This window comes from Mustela nigripes, chromosome 12 (assembly GCF_022355385.1).
Source record: "Mustela nigripes isolate SB6536 chromosome 12, MUSNIG.SB6536, whole genome shotgun sequence".
Classification (NCBI taxonomy): Eukaryota; Metazoa; Chordata; class Mammalia; order Carnivora; family Mustelidae; genus Mustela; species Mustela nigripes.
In genome coordinates, this window is record NC_081568.1 from 96,638,350 (window position 1) to 96,657,990 (window position 19,641).

The following is a 19,641-nucleotide window of genomic DNA, read 5'->3' on the forward strand; positions in this document are numbered from 1 at the left end:
GGACACCAGCCGTCCTCCAGGTTAGCTCCCCCGGCGCCCAAGACCTCCCTTCCAGGTGGGCGGCGCACCTCCAGCTCTCCTCTCCAGGTGGCAGCGCAGCTGCCCAGGAGCGAAGGCCTGGCCCCGCCCGCTCTCGAACGTCTCCGCGGGGTCGCCCGGGAAACGCATTCTCGGAGGAACGGGCAGCCGCCAATGGGAAGGGAGCGAGTGCCACGAACAGACCAATAAGGAGGGAGCAGTGCGGGGTTTAAACCTGCGGCGGGGCCCGGCTCCTCCCGGCGTGCTGCGGAGGAACGGCTGTTGAGCTGCGCGGGGTTCAGGTCCCCGGCTGGTTGGTGACTCCCGAGTTCTGCTTCTCCCCACTGAGCTGCTGCCTGGTGAAGAAGAAGCCATGGCGCTCCGGGTCACCAGGGTGAGCTGCTGCGGACGGCGCTGCGTGGCTTCTCGTCCTCTGTCCTCTACTGGAGCCCTCCCTCCCGCCCCCCCAACACTCCCCGAGTGGACTAGGGCATCGGTTTGGGAAGGAGGATGGGGGGATCGGTGGGCCCCTGGCACGGTGGGGAGCCTTTGGGGGTCCGAGGGAGAGAGGGAGAGAACGGGGCTGTTCTGGGATAGATGTTCGGCGCGAGGAGGGAGGGCGGTGGAGGGTCGACGGGAAACCTCTTTTAAAACATGGTAGAGGGCCCCTGAGTGAGCTCCCAGCAGCCGCGGAACCCCCTTCCCAGAGAGAAGGTGCCTGCGGTTGGAGGCTTTTCCGATTTCCTTTCAAATGTAAATTAAAATATTTCAGAGTCGCCGGGGACTACACAGGCAGCCCCTCAATAGGGGAGTGAGGAGGTTCTGGGAAGAAATAAATGGGCTTGGCACAGCCGAAGCGTAGATCCTGGAACCCCAGTGTCCCTTGGGAACCCATTTGTTGCAGCCAGCGTTTATTCTGAGAAGCCTCTCTCTTGCCCCGCCCCACTTTCCCTGACCCTTGACTTAACTCTACCGTGGGCGGGCCGGCTCTCAAAGCGGTCTTGGTTCTTTCAGAACGCAAAAGTTAATGTGGAAAATAAGGCGAAGATCAGCATGGCAGGCGCAAAGCGCGTGCCTCTGGCCACCACTGCGGCCTCCAAGCCCGGGCTGAGGCCGAGAACAGCCCTCGGAGACATTGGTAACAAAGTCAGCGAACAACCACAGGCCAAATTGCCTCTGAAAAAGGTAACTATCTTCCTGCGCCGACTTCTCTCTCCCTAAGAGACCGCCCTACAACAAGGACCTGTGGTGGAGAAACATTTCATTTCCCGTCCTTTCATCCACAGGAAGCAAAAACTTTGGTTCCTGGAAAAGTTATTGCTAAAAAATTACCTAAACCTCTGGAGAAGGCACCCGAGCCTGTGCCAGAACCTGAGCCAGAACCTGAGCCAGAACCTGAGCCCGTTAAAGAAGAAAAACTTTCGCCTGAGCCTATTTTGGTAAACTTACTTTGCCTTTCTCCATCCGGTCTGTTGGGTGTCTCTTTCCCCTCGTTTAATAACCCATGGGATAATAGCATTCGAACAAATAGTGATACTAGTAATGTATAGAGTATTTGGCAGGAGGTGGTCTCCGCTCTGCACTTGAAGGGCTTTTAAGTGGCATATTCTTCACATGGACTCTCTCACTTGTATTAATACCTCTACCCTTTAGATAAGGCTTAGAGAAGTGTTAAGTAATTTTTCTAGAGTCGCCCATCTCATCAGTGGCATCTGTGGATGTAAACCCAGGCCATATGGCTGCAGAATCTAGGCTCTTCAGCATTTTGTTACACTGCCCTTTACCCCCTGTGAATGGTATTAAGTGAGAGCTGCACGGACTGAAGATTTTGCAGTCTTTGGTACATGCCATCAGACCAAAATTCCTTGACTGACACAGATTATCTTGAATCCTTTTACTCCCTAATGTGGCCACTGAGTAATTAATAACCCTGTAACAGTGGAATAGATAAAGGTGTAACAGGGAAAGAAAATGTAGCTTTTCAGAGAGTAGATGAGTTTAACAGCCTCAAAACTAAAACTTAAGAACTTATTAAATATCAATTACATTAGCGTATCTACTCCTGTGAAGGAGAAACAGGGCACTAAAAGGGGCTCCTTTGCTGAAATTACAATGAGCTCATTTGATGAAGCTCTAATTTTAAAATGTAGTTAAGGGGGTGCCTGGGTGGCTCTGTCCATTAAGCATCTGCCTTCAGCTCAAGTCCTGATCCCAGGATCCTGGGATGGAGCCCCTTGTCAGGCTCCCTGCTCAGGGAGGAGCCTGCTCCCTCTCCCTCTGTTGTTCCCCTGCTGCTTGTGCTCTCTCACTCTAGCTCTCTCTCAAACAAACAAACAAATAAATAAAATCATTTTTTTTTTTAAAGATTTTATTTATTCATTTGACAGAGAGAGATGACAAGCAGGCAGAGAGGCAGGCAGAGAGAGAGGAGGAAGCAAGCTCCCTGCTGAGCAGAGAGCCTGATGCGGGGCTTGATCCCAGGACTCTGAGATCATGACCCGAGCCGAAGGCAGCGGCTTAACCCACTGAGCCACCCAGGCGCCCCAAATAAATAAAATCTTAAAAGAAAAGTAAACTAAAACATAGTTAAGGAGTATCTCTACTTGGTAGATAGGTCGATGCCCACTTCACGAATCACTTAATAAAGACAATTACATCTTTAAATTAGAAAACAAATAATAGTTAAAACCAGTTGAGAAAAATGATCTGTAAAGTCTTTCAGTCCAATTCCTTATATCGAAGAGTAGGAGATTTGAGGCTATTGCTTTAGTATTGACATTCTGAACATAACATACAAAGCCTGGAGCATGCAGTGTCTCTTAATTGGCCATACCGTCTACAAGAGAATTCCTTGAAAGTCCCATACTGATCCTTGACTTTGCTCTCCCACTTAATAAGAAAAGCCCTTCTCACTCTCATTCTTTTAGTTACCTTTTCATCCTTCAAAGCAGCTCAACCATCAACTCCTGAAACTGCCTAACTTACCCTCACCCTTGTTCCTAGGATCAGTCTCATTTCATTTACTTCTGTCTCCTATATTCAAAGCCGTTTGAGGACACTATAAAGGCAGTGTCTATAAATAAATAAATAAAAATCTTTAAAAAAAAAAAAGGGCGGTGTCTAGCATAGAGCTTGACTAGAAGAAAACGCCAATAAATATTTGAACAAAAGGATAGCTAGAGTTTGAAAGAAATGGCTAATAATAATAACTAACTAGGGATGCCTGAGTGGTTAAGCGTCTGCCTTCAGCTCCGATCATGATTCGAGGGTGTTGGGATGGAGTTCCATATCCGGGCTCCTTGCTCAGTGGAGAGCCTGCTTCTCCCTCTGCCTTTGCCTATACTCCCCCTGCTTGTGCTCTCTCTCTCTCTCTCTCTCTGACAAATAAATAAATAAGAACTTTTTAAAAAGTAATGAACTTTGTTAATCCTAAGTAGTCAGGACAGAACTTGTGTTTTCCTGGGCAGTGAGAAGCAGTCCATGTTTTGATATAAAGACTACAGACTGTCATTCATTTGGGTAGACTTCACATGATCCTGATCCTAATAAACAGATTGTTTACTTATTTCCTTTGGAGGAAAGTCTAGAATGTGATTTTGTTTGCTTTTTCTCTGTTTTACCTGTCGGTTTGGGTTCTGCTAACTTAAAACTCTCAGTCTGTTTTGGCTTTTTGCTTTTTTTTTGTATTACTCATGTCCTAAGGAGAGATTGAATAAATTTGAAAAAAAGATACTTTTCCTTTAAGAAAATGAATTATGAATTATATGTCTATTTAACAGTTGGTCTCTTGAGTTAGTACCAATAATTGGGCCTTCATTTCCAGATTGTATGCTTCTCTTTGCTATTATTTCAAAAAGTCTTTCTGTTTCAAGGTTGATACTCCCTCTCCAAGCCCAATGGAAACATCTGGATGTGCCCCTGCAGAAGAATATCTGTGTCAGGCATTCTCTGATGTAATTCTTGCAGTGAATGATGTGGATGCCGAAGATGGAGCTGATCCAAACCTTTGTAGTGAATATGTGAAAGATATTTATGCTTATCTGAGACAACTTGAGGTCTGTATTGTTTTTAGAATCTTTTTTTTTTTAACTGCATTTAGCTTGATAAAGACGTTTTTTCCACTGAGAGTTTATAATAATTCAAGCAGGATGTGAACAGTATTTCTTAACAGTAGATTCCATTTCAAATTCTCCTTCATGGAGTAGCAAAAATCAAGTCACTGTGCTCACTTCAGCAGTACATACACTAAAAAATCAAGTCACTAACCAAGCCAAGGACATCTGTATTTGCCATTTGAACAGGTAAAGTACAAAGTGACAGTGGATAATAACCGTAACTCTAACGAATGTCCACAGGTTGAATGATATATTTATGTCTATCACAGTTAGGAGTGGGCAAGTCCCAGGCTCAAGAGTTTGAGGATTAGAGGCAGGAGATGGATGGTAATGAAGAAAATGCTGAAAAATTATAACCAGCAGCAACACAAGGCATTTTGCGTCAATGTGGCTAATGTGCATGTGATACCAGGGAAATTGTTCTTTGTGTCCAAGAGGGTATACTCGAAGTTTTTGGTTTTCTTTCATTTCATATCACTTCTGAAACTTTCTATTAGTGGCTTTAGTCCCCCACCTCAAGACAAGGTAGCGTTCTGTATACTAACAAGCTGTATACGACCAGATTTGCCCAGTCGTTTGTTAATAATGCGTTCTCTTTGGGCATCCATTTTCTAGAGGATTGTCCTATAGAAACATCCTTGCTAGGACCAGCCTTCCACTTTGGGTTTTTTCTCCCTTCTTTTTAATAAAATTATAACTTTGGCTGAGTGGGTTTAGCAGGTGCATGTGCTGGTCCTTGATGATTCATTATTTTTCCCTATGGTGTTTTGGGGGTTTAAATCCTAGAGTGGGAAAGTGGGTAGCACATAGGTTCCAGCTGATCTGGAAAGTAGCTGCTGCTGGTTTTCTCTGCTTCACACAGCTCAGGTTCTGGATTTAGAGTCATAAGTGAAAAGATGAGATGATGGCATGATATCTTTGTCTGGGATGAAATGGGTACAAAGTGTAGGCAAGTAGCAGTGACGGTGGGTTGAACATAGTGAAATCTGTACAAAATGAAAAACCTGTCAAACTGTCCTATTTAATGTTGGCTTTCTTCCTCAGTGACAGCTTTATGTAGTGACTGTATAAATAATTAAGTTGAGGACTGTTAGAGATTCTGAACTCTCCATTACTGTTCTGTGGTGACTAAGATTTGTGGACAGAAATGTCACATGGAGTCTTGCTTCTAAAGGATAATCAGCATTCTTTTGCAGGAAGAGCAAGCCATCAGACCAAAATACCTACTGGGTCGTGAAGTCACTGGAAACATGAGAGCTATCCTTATTGACTGGCTAGTACAGGTTCAGATGAAGTTCAGGTTACTTCAGGAGACCATGTACATGACTGTTTCCATTATTGATCGGTTCATGCAGGTGAGCATAATTCAGTAATTGAGGATTCTCCCTTTAGGGTCCTAGCAGAGTCATAAGAAACAGACTTTTTCAGGGGCGCCTGGTTGCCTTCGGCTCAGGTCATGATCTTAGGGTTCTGGGATCAAGCCTGGCATTGGGCTTCCTGCTTAGTGGGGAGTCTGCTTCTTCCTTTCCCTCTAACCCTCCCCCCATGCTCATGCTCTCTTTCTCTCTCTCAAATAAATAAAATTAAGAAGAAAAAAAAAAGTATTTCACAGCTAACATCTGTTTTGGGGTAGTGCATTCAGATTTTGCTGTGAGAGTGTTTTTCCCATGTTCCCTTCATAGCTCTCTTGTCTCCTTTTTCAAGTATGTATTAGTTGTTCATCCAGTTGGAATTCCCATTGCAGAATAATTGTGTGCCCAAGAAGATGCTGCAGCTGGTTGGTGTCACTGCCATGTTTATTGCAAGCAAATATGAAGAAATGTACCCTCCAGAAATTGGTGACTTTGCCTTTGTGACTGACAACACTTATACTAAGCACCAAATCAGACAGATGGAAATGAAGATTCTAAGATCTTTAAATTTTGGTCTGGGCCGCCCTCTACCCCTGCATTTCCTTCGGAGAGCATCTAAGATCGGAGAGGTACAGTTCTCTTTGGTAACCTTTAGTATGGTACATGATGAAATATTGCTAACCAAGTAGATCTAATTCAGCTGACTTATAAATCTGTATGAAGAAGATATAATGTTCTTTATTTCCAATTTTCATTAAGGCCTTCCATGGGGAGTTGCATTTGAGAGTTAACAGACAAACATTTGTGATTATAGTTACAGGCATACTGCTTATTGCCAGTACAGAATTCTCTAACGGAAGTTGAGAGACCTGTGGGTTTTGTTTCAGGTTGATGTTGAGCAACATACTTTGGCCAAATACCTGATGGAACTAACTATGTTGGACTACGATATGGTGCACTTTCCTCCTTCTCAGATTGCAGCAGGAGCTTTTTGCTTAGCACTGAAAATTCTTGATAACGGTGAATGGGTAAGCTCTGTCACAAAGACTTAGGTTACCCTGAGTTTTTTAATTATAAGTGATGTTTGTATGAATACTGGACTTTTTACATTAAAGGACTATCCTAATGGTTTCTAAAATTATAGCATCTACTGAGAGAATGATTAAAAGTGATATTTTGTTTGCCATGTGTTCATAAGATACTCCCACTTCATTACCTAATTTCATCTTTTGATATAAATGAAGACACTCAGGTGAAATGACATGCTAGAAAGTTCATTCATATTCATTGATTCACCAAATATTTCTCGTATGTGTCATATGCTACCCTATGCCCTAGGAGTAGAACTATGCATGAGAATATTGGTGTCAAAGGTGAGCACATGTGTATAATAGATTTAAGTATAGGATCCTAGAGAAGCATGAAAGAAGAGTGTTTGGGGAGGAAGGCATCTTAAATTTATCTTAAATTTGTTATAATCAGTCCTAAGGAATCTCTTCCTACTCTACTCTTGACTAAGATACAGAAATATTATGAAAACCATTATTGATGAGCATTTCTAACATTAGCTTTTGTTGCCATAGACACCAACTCTACAGCATTATCTATCATACACTGAAGAATCCCTTCTAAGTGTTATGCAACACCTAGCTAAGAATATAGTCATGGTGAATCGTGGACTTACAAAGCACATGGTAAGTCAGGGATACTGTAAGATGTTGAAGGGGATGTGGGAGGGTACAGAATGAAAATACTTAAGATTTCATGTCTGTAAATGCATGGCTTATTTTTCCTTTTTTATTTATTTTGTGTGTGTGTGAGTGAGAGATGGGAGGTGGTGGTGGGTACAGAAGGAGAGAATTTTTTTTTTTTTTTAAATTTAAATTCAGTTAATTTAGGGGCACCTGGGTGGCTAAGTGGGTTAAAGCCTCTGCCTTCAGCTCCAGTCATGATCCCAGGGTCCTGGGATAGAGCCCCATATCGGGCTCTCTGCTCTGCGGGGAGGCTGCTTTCCCCCAACTCTCTCTGCCTGCCTCTCTGCCTACTTGTGATCTCTGTCTGTTAAATAAATAAAATCTTTGGGGCACCTGGATGGCTCAGTTGTTGAGCGTCTGCCTTCCGCTCCGGTCATGATCCCAGAGTCCTGGGATCAAGCCCCATGTCAGGCTCCCTGCTCAGAAGGAAGCCTGCTTCTCCCTCTCCCACCCCCCACTGCTTGTGTTCCCTCTCTTGCTGTCTCTCTCTCTGTCAAGTAAATAAATAAAATCTTAAAAAATAAATAAAAATAAAATCTTTAAAAAATTTTCAGTTAATTTATATATATTGTATTAGTTTCAGAGGTTGAATTCAGTGATGGATCAGTAGTATGTAACATCCAGGGCTCATTATGTCATGTGCCTTTTTTTTTTTTTTTTTTTTTTTAAAGATTTTACCCATTCGTTTGACAGAGAGAGATCACAAGTAGGCAGAGAGGCAGGCAGAGAGAGAGAGAGGAGGAAGCAGGCTCCCTGCTGAGCAGAGAGCCCGATGTGGGACTTGATCCCAGGACCCTGAGATCATGACCTGAGCCGAAGGCAGCGGCTCAACCCACTGAGCCACCCAGGCACCCCATCATGTGCCTTTCTTAATACCCATCACCTAGTTCCCCATTTCCCTACCCACCTCCCCTCCAGCAACCCCCAGTTTGTTTCCTAGAATTCAGAATCTCTTACAGTTTGTTTCCATCTCTGATTTCATCTTATTTTATGGGAGAGAGATAATCTTTTTTTTTTAAGATTTTATTTATTTATTTGTCAGAGACAGAGGGAGAGAGAGCAAGCGAGCACAGGCAGACAAAGAGGCAGGCAGAGGCAGAGGGAGAAGCAGGCTCCCTGCCGAGCAAGGAGCCCGATGTGGGGCTCGATCCCAGGACCCTGGGATCATGACCTGAGCTGAAGGCAGCTGGTTAACCAACTGAGCCACCCAGGCGTCCCGGGAGAGAAAGAATCTTCTTAACCAGGCTCCATGCCCAGTGTGTAGCCCAGTGCCGTACTTGGTCTCACAACCCTGAGATCATGACCTGAACCAAAACCAAGAGTTAGATGCTTAACCAGGCGCCTCAATGCATAGCATATTTTTAAGTATTTGATGTTTTGAGTTTCTGCATCACTGGATCTTACAATGTTTTCCTCTTTGACTTCATTAACTACTATGCTTTTCTCTTCCAGACCATCAAGAACAAGTATGCCACATCTAAGCATGCAAAGATCAGCACGCTGGCACAGCTAAATTCTGCACTAGTTCAAGATTTAGCCAAGGCTGTGGCAAAGGTGTAACCTGTAAACATGAGTTGGAGTACTATAATAACTGCAAATAAAATTGGCACCATGTGCCATCTGTACATACTATATGTTATCTTTACTGACTTTTAATAAAGTTTGTGGTCCTTTTTACTTATACCTTAACTCATTCGAATGTCGCTACTTTCCTACTTGAGGATAACCTAAAAGTTGTGTTAAAGGTATGGTGGGGAGTATAAAAAGTGCTTTCAGTTTATTGGGACCCAACCTACATATATAATTGTCATTTGTGTGGTTCTTGTTTTATGTATATGGCTTTCGCTTTCTTAATATGGATTACTTTGGTCATGAAGGCATTTAAAGCCCTTTGTAGGGCATATGTACAGCCCTATAAGCCCTGTCATCTTGGAGAATATGCAGCTTCTGTTGGCTTAAAAGCCTGCCACCTCACCTTTAGACACTCCCCTCCCTATTTTCTGTTTCTTCTGGTGGTTGCTGCCATAATTCCAAGAAGTTCTTATTTCTACCACTATTTCTTAAATTATCAACTTTTGTATCATTTTTTTCACCTGCAGAAATAAGAACTTTGTATTTTAAACATACTTTTTCATTGTTGATCAAATAAAAGTAGATCCTCAAAGCATAAAGTATCTTAAAAAGTTGATTTACTCCTTACCCCCCACTTCTACAGCTCAATTCTATCCATCTGAAGGTATCAACAGTTTGGGATAGATCCTTCGATGCCTCTTTTATAAACACAGACGCGCATATAAATTGTTATAGGGATTTCTAAGAAATGGAATCATGCTATATATAAGTAATTCCTTTTAACATGGATAGGCCTTACCTGTATTTGGGCATTACATTCCATAGTAAGGGTATACTACAGTATATTCATTCTGCTGTTGACCTTCACATTGTTTTTTGCTACTATAGACAAATGTCTTTGTTATCATTAAATAACATACTTTCCTTTCTGTACACTGTGTTCTCCAGAATATGTATGTACTAAATTTTGGCAGATACTTTTCTCAGTGTCCTCAGCAGTGTACAAAAGTGCTGGATTTCTCTGTGTCCTTGTCAGAACTGAAGGCAACAATTCTCTAGTTTCTGCAAACTTGGCAAAAAATAATCTATCTAGTGTGCTGTTGTAATTTATAATTTTGATGACTAGTTGAATAAATTTTTGTTGAGAACTTATCAGTATGCGAGGTTTTCCCATTTTATCATTGTCTTTTGACTGTTTATGCTTTTTGTCATGCACACACTTTTAAGTTTTTGTATTATCAAATTTCCTTTTTTTTTTTTTCTGTAGTTGCTTTTGGATTCTCAGTCCTAAGGTCAACTCCATCTCAAAACTGAGCATCTTTTTTTTTTTTTTTTTTTTTTTTTAAGATTTTATTTATTTGACAGAGAGAAATCACAAGTAGATGGAGAGGCAGGCAGAGAGAGAGGGAGGGAGGGAAGCAGGCTCCCTGCTGAGCAGAGAGCCCGATGCGGGACTCCATCCCAGGACCCTGAGATCACGACCTGAGCCGAAGGCAGCGGCTTAACCCACTAAGCCACCCAGGTGCCCCAAAACTGAGCATCTTCTAAAATTCTAAAATTTACCCATTTATAATCCCTCACACTTTTTGTATATGGTATAAGGTAGGGCTCTGATAGGTGCCCTTTTATGTCATACCACATGATCAAAATTATCCTTGTCAACCTGAATTGAAACAATGCTCATCATTTCCTGATCTACTTATTTCTACTTGCTTTTTCATGTGATAAAATAAAAGTATTACGTTATCTGCTAAGATGAAGCTAGCACTATTTTTCAGATATTCGGGGGCAATTTCAAACCTAAGAACTTTATAAAGTTGGGTCCAGTTACAGAAAAGCTTTGAGGTTTTGAATAGACCTGTCTTCCCATTCAGAAGCATTTTTTTCTCCAAGGATTGTTGCATGCTCTCCAATTGACTTAGAATTTTAATTATATAATTGAAGCACTTTTCTTGTCAAGTTTATTGCTGGGTTTGTGGTTTTTTGTTGTATTGTGAATGGAACCTAATTCCCCATCTTTTTATTGCTAGTTTTTTCTTATCTAGCTGGCATCAGTATTCTTACTCATTTCTTTTTAAATTTTTTTTTTAAAGATTTTATTTATCCATTTGACAGAGAGAAATCACAAGTAGATGGAGAGGCAGGCAGAGAGAGAGAGGGAAGCAGGCTCCCTGCTGAGCAGAGAGCCCGATGCGGGACTCGATCCCAGGACCCTGAGATCATGACCTGAGCCGAAGGCAGAGGCTTTAACCCACTGAGCCACCCAGGCGTCCCTTTTTAAATTTTTTTTAATCAATTTGTTTTTAATGGAGTAGAAAACCTTAAATCTAAAACTTTTTTCAATGTTTATGGTATTTATTGTATTAGAATCTCCAACATAATCATAATAGAGAAATCTGTCTTGTTTCTGGATTAGACATCTCAAGTGTTTTTTATCATTTAATATTCTTGTTGTTAGGCTTTAAGTAGTCTTCCTATTTTATGTATTTTTCTATTTCTGTTTTGAGTTGTTAATTGGCAGGGCTGTGGAAATTCATTTACTTTTTCAGTTTATTAGGATTATTAATATAGTATAATTTTCCACATTAGAGGTTTATTCAAATCAAATGAATTCTTGCTCATGGTACATAGATTTAATGTGTTTCTTCTAGAAAATTTTGCACCTTACTTGGGAAACTGACCTAGTTTTTGTTGTTGGTATGGTTTTCTAGTTTTTCTTTTATTTTACTAGCTTTTGGGTGGATTATAGAGGTTTCCATTTTTATATCACATACTTTGAAAACCTTATTAATTCATTTGAAACTAGCTTAATTAGGGGGTACCATGGTAGCTCAGTCGGTCAAGCGTCTGCCATTCCGCTCAGGTCATGATCCCAGGGTCCTGTGATTGAGTTCTGCATCAGGCTCCCTGCTCAGTAGAGTGCCTGCTTCTCCCTCTACCCCTTCCCCAGCTTTTGATCTCTGTCTCACTCTCTTAAATAAATAAAATCTTTAAAAAATTTTAGGGGTGCCTGGGTGGCTCAGCGGGTTAAGCCGCTGCCTTCCGCTCAGGTCATGAACTCGGAGTCCTGGGATCAAGCTCTGCATCAGGCTCTCTGCTCAGCAGGGAGCCTGCTTCCTCCTCCCTCTCTGCCTGCCTCTCTGCCTGCTTGTGATCTCTCTCAATAAATCTCTCTCAAATAAATAAATAAAATCTTTAAAAAAAAATCTTTAAAAAATTTTAAACTTTACAATCATTTGGCCTGGATCTGCTTAAATTGGTATGTTTTCATTGTCGTTTGGTGTTTTTTAGGAATTATCCCCCCTCTACTAAAAGGAAATAATCTCATCTAGATTTTTAAAGTCATAGTTGTGTAGTTATATTTTGTCTCTCAGTCCTGATATTGAATACTTTTATTTTCTACCCAGGCTTGTGTGGAGGGTTTTTTGTTTTTGTTTTTTTGTATTTTGAAAGAATCAGTTTTGATATTACATTCCTACCACCTTTATTTTATAGTTTTAGCTCAACATCTTTTTTTAGTTTAAGTTAAATGTATTTTGGTGATAAAATCATTTGACATTTTCTTTGAGATAGCTTGTTTCTGAAGACCTCCTTTTTATCTATTCCTGGTCATTATAATTTTTTTGTGGCCCTTGATATGGAGATTATTTAACTGCTTATTTTCTAAGTACTAGGTTTCTTTTCAAAGTTTTCGTCAAACATCTTCATGTTGGTGATTTTTTAATTTTGTTGGAAATGGGGTCTTTAAAAAGCCTTTTTGAAACTTAATATTTTTTCTGTATATAAATATTTGAATGACTTCTATAAATAAGCAAGGATATAGAAAAGGATTTTTTTTCTGTTAGGTGACATAGTTCTAGGTACTTCTGTAGGTAAGTACTAAATTATAGGTGTAAAGAAAAAAAGTATGTGTGTCAGGAACACATACACGCGTGTGAATATATTTTTCTTTTTCAGAGCCATTTCAAAGTAATTTTAAATTTCAAGACAATGTCATCTTAAAATATTTCATCATGCGGGCGCCTGGGTGGCTCAGTGGGTTAAGACCTCTGCCTTCGGCAGGGGTCATGATCCCAGGGTCCTGGGATCAGCCCCGCACCGGGCTCTCTCTGCTCAGTGGGGAGCCTGCTTCCTTCTCTCTCTCTGCCTACTTGTGATTTTTGTCAAATAAATAACTAAAATCTTAAAAAAAAAAATGTTTAAAAAAATAGTTCATCATGCATCGCCTAAGTATTCATTTTCCTAAATAACCATGATCTTTATCACATTAAGACAATTAACATGTAATGTGCTGTGCATATTCTAATTTCCTCAATTGTTTGGAAGATGTTTTACAAACTTTTTTTCCAATCCAGGTTCCAATCAAAATTAATGTTTCCCTAAGCGATAATTGTCCTGCTTTTTGTTTTTCAAGGCATGGACATTAATTGTCCAGTCTATTGGTCTTCTACAACGTCAGGTCTACATTTCTATCGCTTCCCTTTCTTAGCCTGCCAGGCACATCCATTTTCCAAGGCTGCGAAGGTTAAGGGAGTGCCAAGATGGGTCCAAAAACCGCTGTCCCGAAGATCCCCTGACCCTGCGCCAAGGATGAATGACTCAATGTGTTGCGGTCTTCCCTTCCAGGCTGTTCCTGGGAGGCAGGATGTGTCCCAAATGGCTGTAGCCCAACTCCTAGCTCAGCTCGGGATAGACAGAACTGATGCTTGAAGTTTAACTTTTTCTTATTACCGGTCTAATACTAGTTTTCTGGGAAAGGGTCAGGAGCTGCCACAGCAACCGGAGAACGGGACGGAAGCGGTGGAGCCTTAGGGCGGAAGGGGCGGGACGGAGTGCGACGATACTCCCGCCCTTTCCGGGCGTCAATTAAGTGGCGGGAAAACCGGCTCCTGAGGCTGCATCTTTCTGTCTCAGGCGTTTCCTCTTCGCGCCAGTCAGAATGGAGAAGCAGCCGGGAAAGCAAGCGGCCACGGAGCCCGCGGACTCCGGAGCGGGAGGCGGGGAAGGCGAGCCACCACAGGTCGCCGGCGCCCAGGCGGCGCGTCCCGAGGACCGCTTGACCCTGCTGCTCAGGTTGTTGTCCCCTCTAGCCGGGATCCACGCTGGCGTCGTGGCCGAGAGCCCCGCCCTTTGCTCTCAGGGTCCCGAAGGCTTCGAATTCTGAGTTGATTGCTTATTATCTGCGTCACTGCGTCATTCAGCTGAGCTTCTTAAGCCTCCTGCTTCATCTTCGAAAAAGGGGAGGGTTACACCTTCTTAGTAAAGTTGCGGTAGGGGTTAAATGTGATACTCAGAGGCAGGCGTTTAGCATAGTGCCCCGGGCCCTTCGGCGCTGTAATTTCCCCTCCTTTTCTCCTGCACTCAAGCCCCGATATTCAGTCGGGATGCGAGGCGTCTCTAAAGCCTTTAGCTACATAAAGAAATGTCCTGTCTCTTTGTTTTATGGTTATGACCCTTTTCTTTCTTTTTTCTTTTTTTTAGATTTTATTTATTTATTTTGTCAGAGAGAGAGAGAGAGGACACAAGCAGGCAGAGCGGCAGGCAGAGGCTGAGAGAAAAGCAGGCTCCGCGCTGAGCAAGGAGCCCCATACGAGACTCGATCCTACGACCCCGGGATCATGACCTGAGCCAAAGGCGGCGGCTTAACCAACTGAGCCACCCAGGCATCCCAGTTATGGCCCTTTTCAATCCAGAAGCATCGTTTGTTATATTTCCTACCAAGAGCATGATGTTTATTCTTTTCCACTCAGTGCGGTGTGAATTTTGTTGTGGCCCCTCAAGCGAAGAAAAGTTTTTATGTCTTTAAGTGGTTGGGACAAAAAAAAAAAAATTCCTGAAAGAATATTTAATAACAGGTGAAATTATATGAAATTCAAATTTTGGTGCCCTTAAGGAAAGGTTTTCCGTAACACAACTTTCCTGCTACAGGGTCTGAGTTGAATAGCTAAAGTAGAGACCGTGTGAATCACAAAGCTTGAAATATTTGTTTGGTCCTTGACAGGGAAAACAACAACTTCAAAATATTCTAAATCATAATAAGGGGATCCTCCCCAAAGAATTGTAACTGTATTTTAGCTTAGCTACTACTTGGAAAGGTCTTGGCTAGTAAGCCTCACAGTCTCAGTTTAAAAAATTCCCTCCTAGGGCGCCTGGGTGATTCAGTGGATTAAGCCTCTGCCTTTGGCTCAGGTCTTGATCCCAGGTCCTTGGATTGAGCCCCGCATCTGGCTCTCTGCTCAGCGGGGAGCGTGCTCCCCCTCCCACTCCCCCACTTGTGATCTCTGTCAAATAAATAAATAAAATCTTTAAAAAATAAAAATTCCCTCCTGCCTACAACATAAAATTCTAAAATATTAAAGATACAGGATCACCTTTTTTATATCAGCTAAAAAGGGAACTGTTCTTACAGAGTGTTTTTTTGTTTGTGTGTGTGTGTGTGTTTAATTTTATTTGACAGAGATCACAAGTAGGCAGAGAGGCAGGCATAGAGAGAGGGAGGAGGAAGCAGGCTCCCTGCTGAGCAGAAAGCCAGATGCGGGGCTCCATCCTAGGACCCTGGGAGCATGACCTGAGCCAAGAGCAGAGGTTTTAACCCACGGAGCCACCCAGGCACCCCTTACAGCGCGTTTTAAAATGCTAGCCTAACTTCTAACCCGTAAGAAATTCTTTCCATTTGGAATTTCAAACATAAGGAACTTAAACCATAGAGGTTTAAAATCTTTGTAATGTCACTTACCTACTCATACAGGTCTCAAAATCATATAGATCTCAAAATTATAGAGCATTTTCAGAATTATGAGACTACCATGTAAATGTCCAACATCTTCTAAGTATAATGTAATAACTAGTTAGGATTTTACCCATAGCTTTTCTACTTATTTTATGTATGATTTTTAATTAAGTACAATCTTAGGACAACTAAGAAACTATGAATTATCTAAGAATTAATATATTTGTTACTTTTCTATATCTCCTAGGAGTGTTACAAACTTTTTAAATTTGTTAGAATGTTTGCAATTTTCACCATTTTGGTGTGTTTCTTTGTGTAGCCCATATTTCTTGAGTGTGACATATTAATAAATTTAAAAATTAGAAATTTAACTTTTCCTCATAGTTGCTTTATCTCCACCAGAGTCCATTTTGCATCTTTCTCTGAGACCTTTTTTTTTTTTAAAGGGATTTTATTTTTTAAGCAATTGGCACACCCAGTGTGAGGCTCCAACTCACAGCCTGAACTGAGCCAGCCAGGCCCTGCGCTCAGTAAGATTTGAGCATAGTTGACACAATGTTACATTAGTTTCTGTGTATAACTTAATGATTTGAAAAGTTTAGGGGTGCCTGGGTAGCTTCAGTCAGTTAAGCGTCTGCCTTTAGCGCAAGTCAGGATCCCAGCACCCAGGGATCCATACTGTTTTCCACAGTGGCTGTACTAATTTACATTTCTACCAACAGTGCAGGAGGGTTCACTTTTTCTCCACATCCTGGCCAACTCTTGTTTTTTGTCTTTTTTATTTTAGTCATTTTGACAGATGTGATAGTTCATTGTGGTTTTTATTTGCATTTCCCTGATCATTAGTAAAGTTGAGCTGCATCTTTTCATGTGTCTATTGGTCATCTATACGTCTTTGGAAAAATGTCTTTTCAGGTCATCTGCCCATTTCTTAAACAGACTGTTCTTTTGTGTGTTTTTTTTGGTGTTGAGTTGTTTAAGTTCTTTCTATATTTTTGATATTAATCCCTTATAAAATAAATGATTTGCAGGTATCTTCTCCCATTCAATAGATTGTCTTTTCATTTGCTAGGCAAAAACTTTTTAGTTTGATGTAGTCCCAATAGTTTATTTTTGCTTTTGTTTTCCTTGCCTCAGGAGACATACCTAGAAAAATTTTGCTATAGCCAATGTCAGAAATTACTCCCTATTTTTCTAGTAAGATTTTTATGGTTTCGGGTCTCCTGTTTAATTCTTTAATCCATTTTGAGTTTAGTTTTATGTATGGTGTTAGAATTTAGTCCAATTTCAGTCTTCTGCAAGTGGGTGTTCATTTTTCCCAGCACCATTTATTGAAAAGTCTGTCTTTTCCTCATTGTATATTCTTGCTTCCTTTATCATAGATTAATTGACCATATAAATGTGGGTTTATTTCTAGGGTCTCTATTCTGTTCCATAATCCATTTGTCTGTTTTTGTTCCAGTACCATACTGTTTTGATCTCTGCAGCTTTATAGTATATCTTGAAATATGGAATAGTGATAGTTCAGGTTCATTCTTGGTTCTATAGGATTGCTTTGGCTATTTGGGATCCTCTGTGGTTCCATAAAATTTTATTTTATTTTATTTTAAAATTTTCTCTTTTTTTTTCTCTTTTTTAAAATTTTTTATTTTTTATAAACATATATAAAATTTTATTTATTTATTTGAGAGAGACTGTGAGCACATGAGAGAGTACAAGCCAAAAAGGAGAAGCAGACTCCCTGCTGAGCAGGAAGCCTGATGCAGGGCTCAATCCTAGGACTTTGGGATCCTGACCTGAGCAGAAGGCAGATGCTTAACTAACTGAGCCACCCAGAATCCCCCACCCCATACAAATAGTAGTATTGATTGTTGTAGTTTAGTGAAAAATGCTGTTGGTATTTTGGTAGGCATTGATTTGAAACCATAAATTGCTTTGGGTAATATGGACATTTTTGATATACTTTTTTTTTTAAGATATTTATTTATTTATTTATTTGACAGAGAGAGAGAGAGAGAGATCACAACTAGATGGACAGGCAGGCAGAGAGAGAGAGAGGGAAGCAGGCTCCCTGCTGAGCAGAGAGCCCGATGCGGGACTCAATCCCAGGACCCTGAGATCATGACCTGAGCTGAAGGCAGTGGCTTAACCCACTGAGCCACCCAGGCGGCCCTGCAATATACTTTTAATACATGACATGGAATATCTTTCCTTTTGTTTTTGAATTGGCCTATTCAATTTCTTTCATCATTGTTTTATGGTTTTCAGGGTACAGGTCTTTCACCTCTTTGGTCAAGTTTATTCTTAGATATTTTATTCTTTTTGGTGCAATTGTAAATGGTGGTGTTTTTAAAATTTCTCTTTCCATGACTTTGTTTTTAGTATGGAGAAATGTTGCCGATTTCTGTGTTTTAAGTTTGTGTTCTGCCACTTTACTGAATTCATTTATTCTAATACATTTTTTGGTTGAGTCTTCAGGATTTTATGAGTATAGTCTCATGCTGTCTGCAAATAGTGACAGTTTGACTTCCCTACCAATATGGATGCCTCTTATTTCTTTTTCTTGTCTGGCTGCTTTGGAGAGGACTTTCAGTACTATGTTGAATAAAAGTGGTGAGGGTGGGAATGCCTGGGTGATTCAGCTGATTAGCATCCATCTCTTGGTTTGGGCTCAGGTCATGATCTCAGACTCATGAGATGGAGCCTTGTGTCAGGCCCCACACTGAGCGGAGAGTCTGATTGATCCACAAATATTGTACTACCCTTGTATCCAGATTAAATCCTGTCTGATTATGGTGAATGATTTTCTTGAATGTGTTGTTGTATGTGGTTCACTAATATTTTGTTGAGGATTTTTGCATCTATGTTCACTAGGAGTATATTGGCCTAAATTTTCTTTTCCTTTTTCAGATTTTTTTAGATTTATTTATTTATTTGAGAAAGAGAGAAAGCATGAGTGAGAGGGGCAGAGGCAAAGGGAGAGTGAGAGAGATTCTCAAGCTGACTCCATGCTGTATTTATTGAAGATCTCACTGAGTTCTTCTGTTCTTTTCTCCAGCCCATTGAGTATCTTTACAACCATTACTTCAAATTCTTTTTCAGGATTACTGTTTAGTTCTGTTTCATTTAGTTCTTTTTCTGAGTTTATTTTTCTTGTTCTTTCTTTTGGAGTATATTCCTCTGTCTCCCCATTTTGCTTGAGTTTTTGTGTTTGTTTCTATAGAAAGGTAAACAGCTATTTCTCCTAAACATTATCTTGTGTATGGTGTCCCTTCTGCAGACTGTGTATGGTTGGTGACTTTTTAGCTGGCTGACTGGAGCTGTAGCTGTATATGCTAGATACTCTTAAACTGTGGCATGTCTCCATCTCTCTTCTTGTTCTCTTTATCTTTGGTTATTCAGTAGCTGTTCAGTCAGCCCTTAGTTTTTCAGGAGGAATTGTTCAATTAATAGATGTAATTTGGTGTGTTCTGTGGAGGAGGACAAAGTTTTTCCCTCAACCCCATCTTCAACTGGAATTCTCTTTACACCCGCTTTAAATAAATCAGGCCAAACTAGAAGACATATTGCTGAGTACTTGCACTCATTTTATTGCATAAACTTCTGAAAAAGGTGAGTTGGTTTATAATATAGTAGTGCGTAAATCCTCTATAAATATATGACTTTCTGGGGCACCTAGCTGCCTCAGTCAGTAGAGCATGCAACTCTTGATCTTGGGGTTTTGACTTTGAGCCACTTGTTAGGAGTAGAGTTTACTTAACTTTTTAAAAAGTATATGTGTGTGTGTGTGTGTGAGAGAGAGAGAGAGAGAGAGACTTTCTGTTTTCTTTATGCTTTCAGGTTGAGAGCACAGACAAAACAACAACTCTTGGAATATAAATCAATGGTTGATGCAAGTAAGTATTTTCATTTTCAGATAAGATTTTGTGAGCTTGGTGAGGAACAGTATTCTAAGAAAATCAATTTTACAAAAAGTTGTTTATTTAGAGAATGGGAGTGTCAGCATAATGTGGTACTATACTATATAAAAAAAAGTCAAAAACCACGATTGCCCTGTGCCTCAGGAACTTGTTAGGAATTCAGGAAATAGATGAAAAAAA

General features: G+C 40.8%; 2 protein-coding genes across 2 annotated transcripts in view; both read left to right on the forward strand.

Moving 5' to 3' along the window:
• Nucleotides 1–246: 246 nt before the first annotated feature.
• Nucleotides 247–9,963, forward strand: CCNB1 (cyclin B1). The gene is made up of 9 exons (XM_059418005.1): nucleotides 247–412; nucleotides 1,033–1,203; nucleotides 1,305–1,457; nucleotides 3,891–4,073; nucleotides 5,330–5,488; nucleotides 5,878–6,114; nucleotides 6,373–6,513; nucleotides 7,069–7,179; nucleotides 8,692–9,963. Exons 1-9 carry the CDS (start codon nucleotides 392–394, stop codon nucleotides 8,797–8,799), a joined length of 1,284 nt encoding a protein of 427 aa, XP_059273988.1. The 5' UTR covers nucleotides 247–391; the 3' UTR covers nucleotides 8,800–9,963.
• A 3,722-nt stretch (nucleotides 9,964–13,685) lies between these two features.
• The window catches only part of CENPH (centromere protein H), a 25,151-nt gene continuing 19,195 nt past the window's right edge, over nucleotides 13,686–19,641 (forward strand). The window contains exons 1-2 of the mRNA XM_059416637.1: nucleotides 13,686–13,884; nucleotides 19,382–19,437. Coding sequence (XP_059272620.1) covers nucleotides 13,751–13,884; nucleotides 19,382–19,437 — 190 coding nt within the window. The 5' untranslated portion in view covers nucleotides 13,686–13,750. The remainder of the gene's footprint in view (nucleotides 13,885–19,381; nucleotides 19,438–19,641) is intronic.

Excerpts from the sequence above, each read along its gene's own strand:
- CCNB1 (XM_059418005.1), top strand. The coding sequence starts at position 392 with ATGGCGCTCCGGGTCACCAGG. Across the intron at positions 5,489-5,877 it reads TTATTGATCGGTTCATGCAG|AATAATTGTGTGCCCAAGAA; the intron begins GTGAGCATAATT and ends TTCCCATTGCAG. Across the intron at positions 7,180-8,691 it reads GTGGACTTACAAAGCACATG|ACCATCAAGAACAAGTATGC; the intron begins GTAAGTCAGGGA and ends TTTCTCTTCCAG.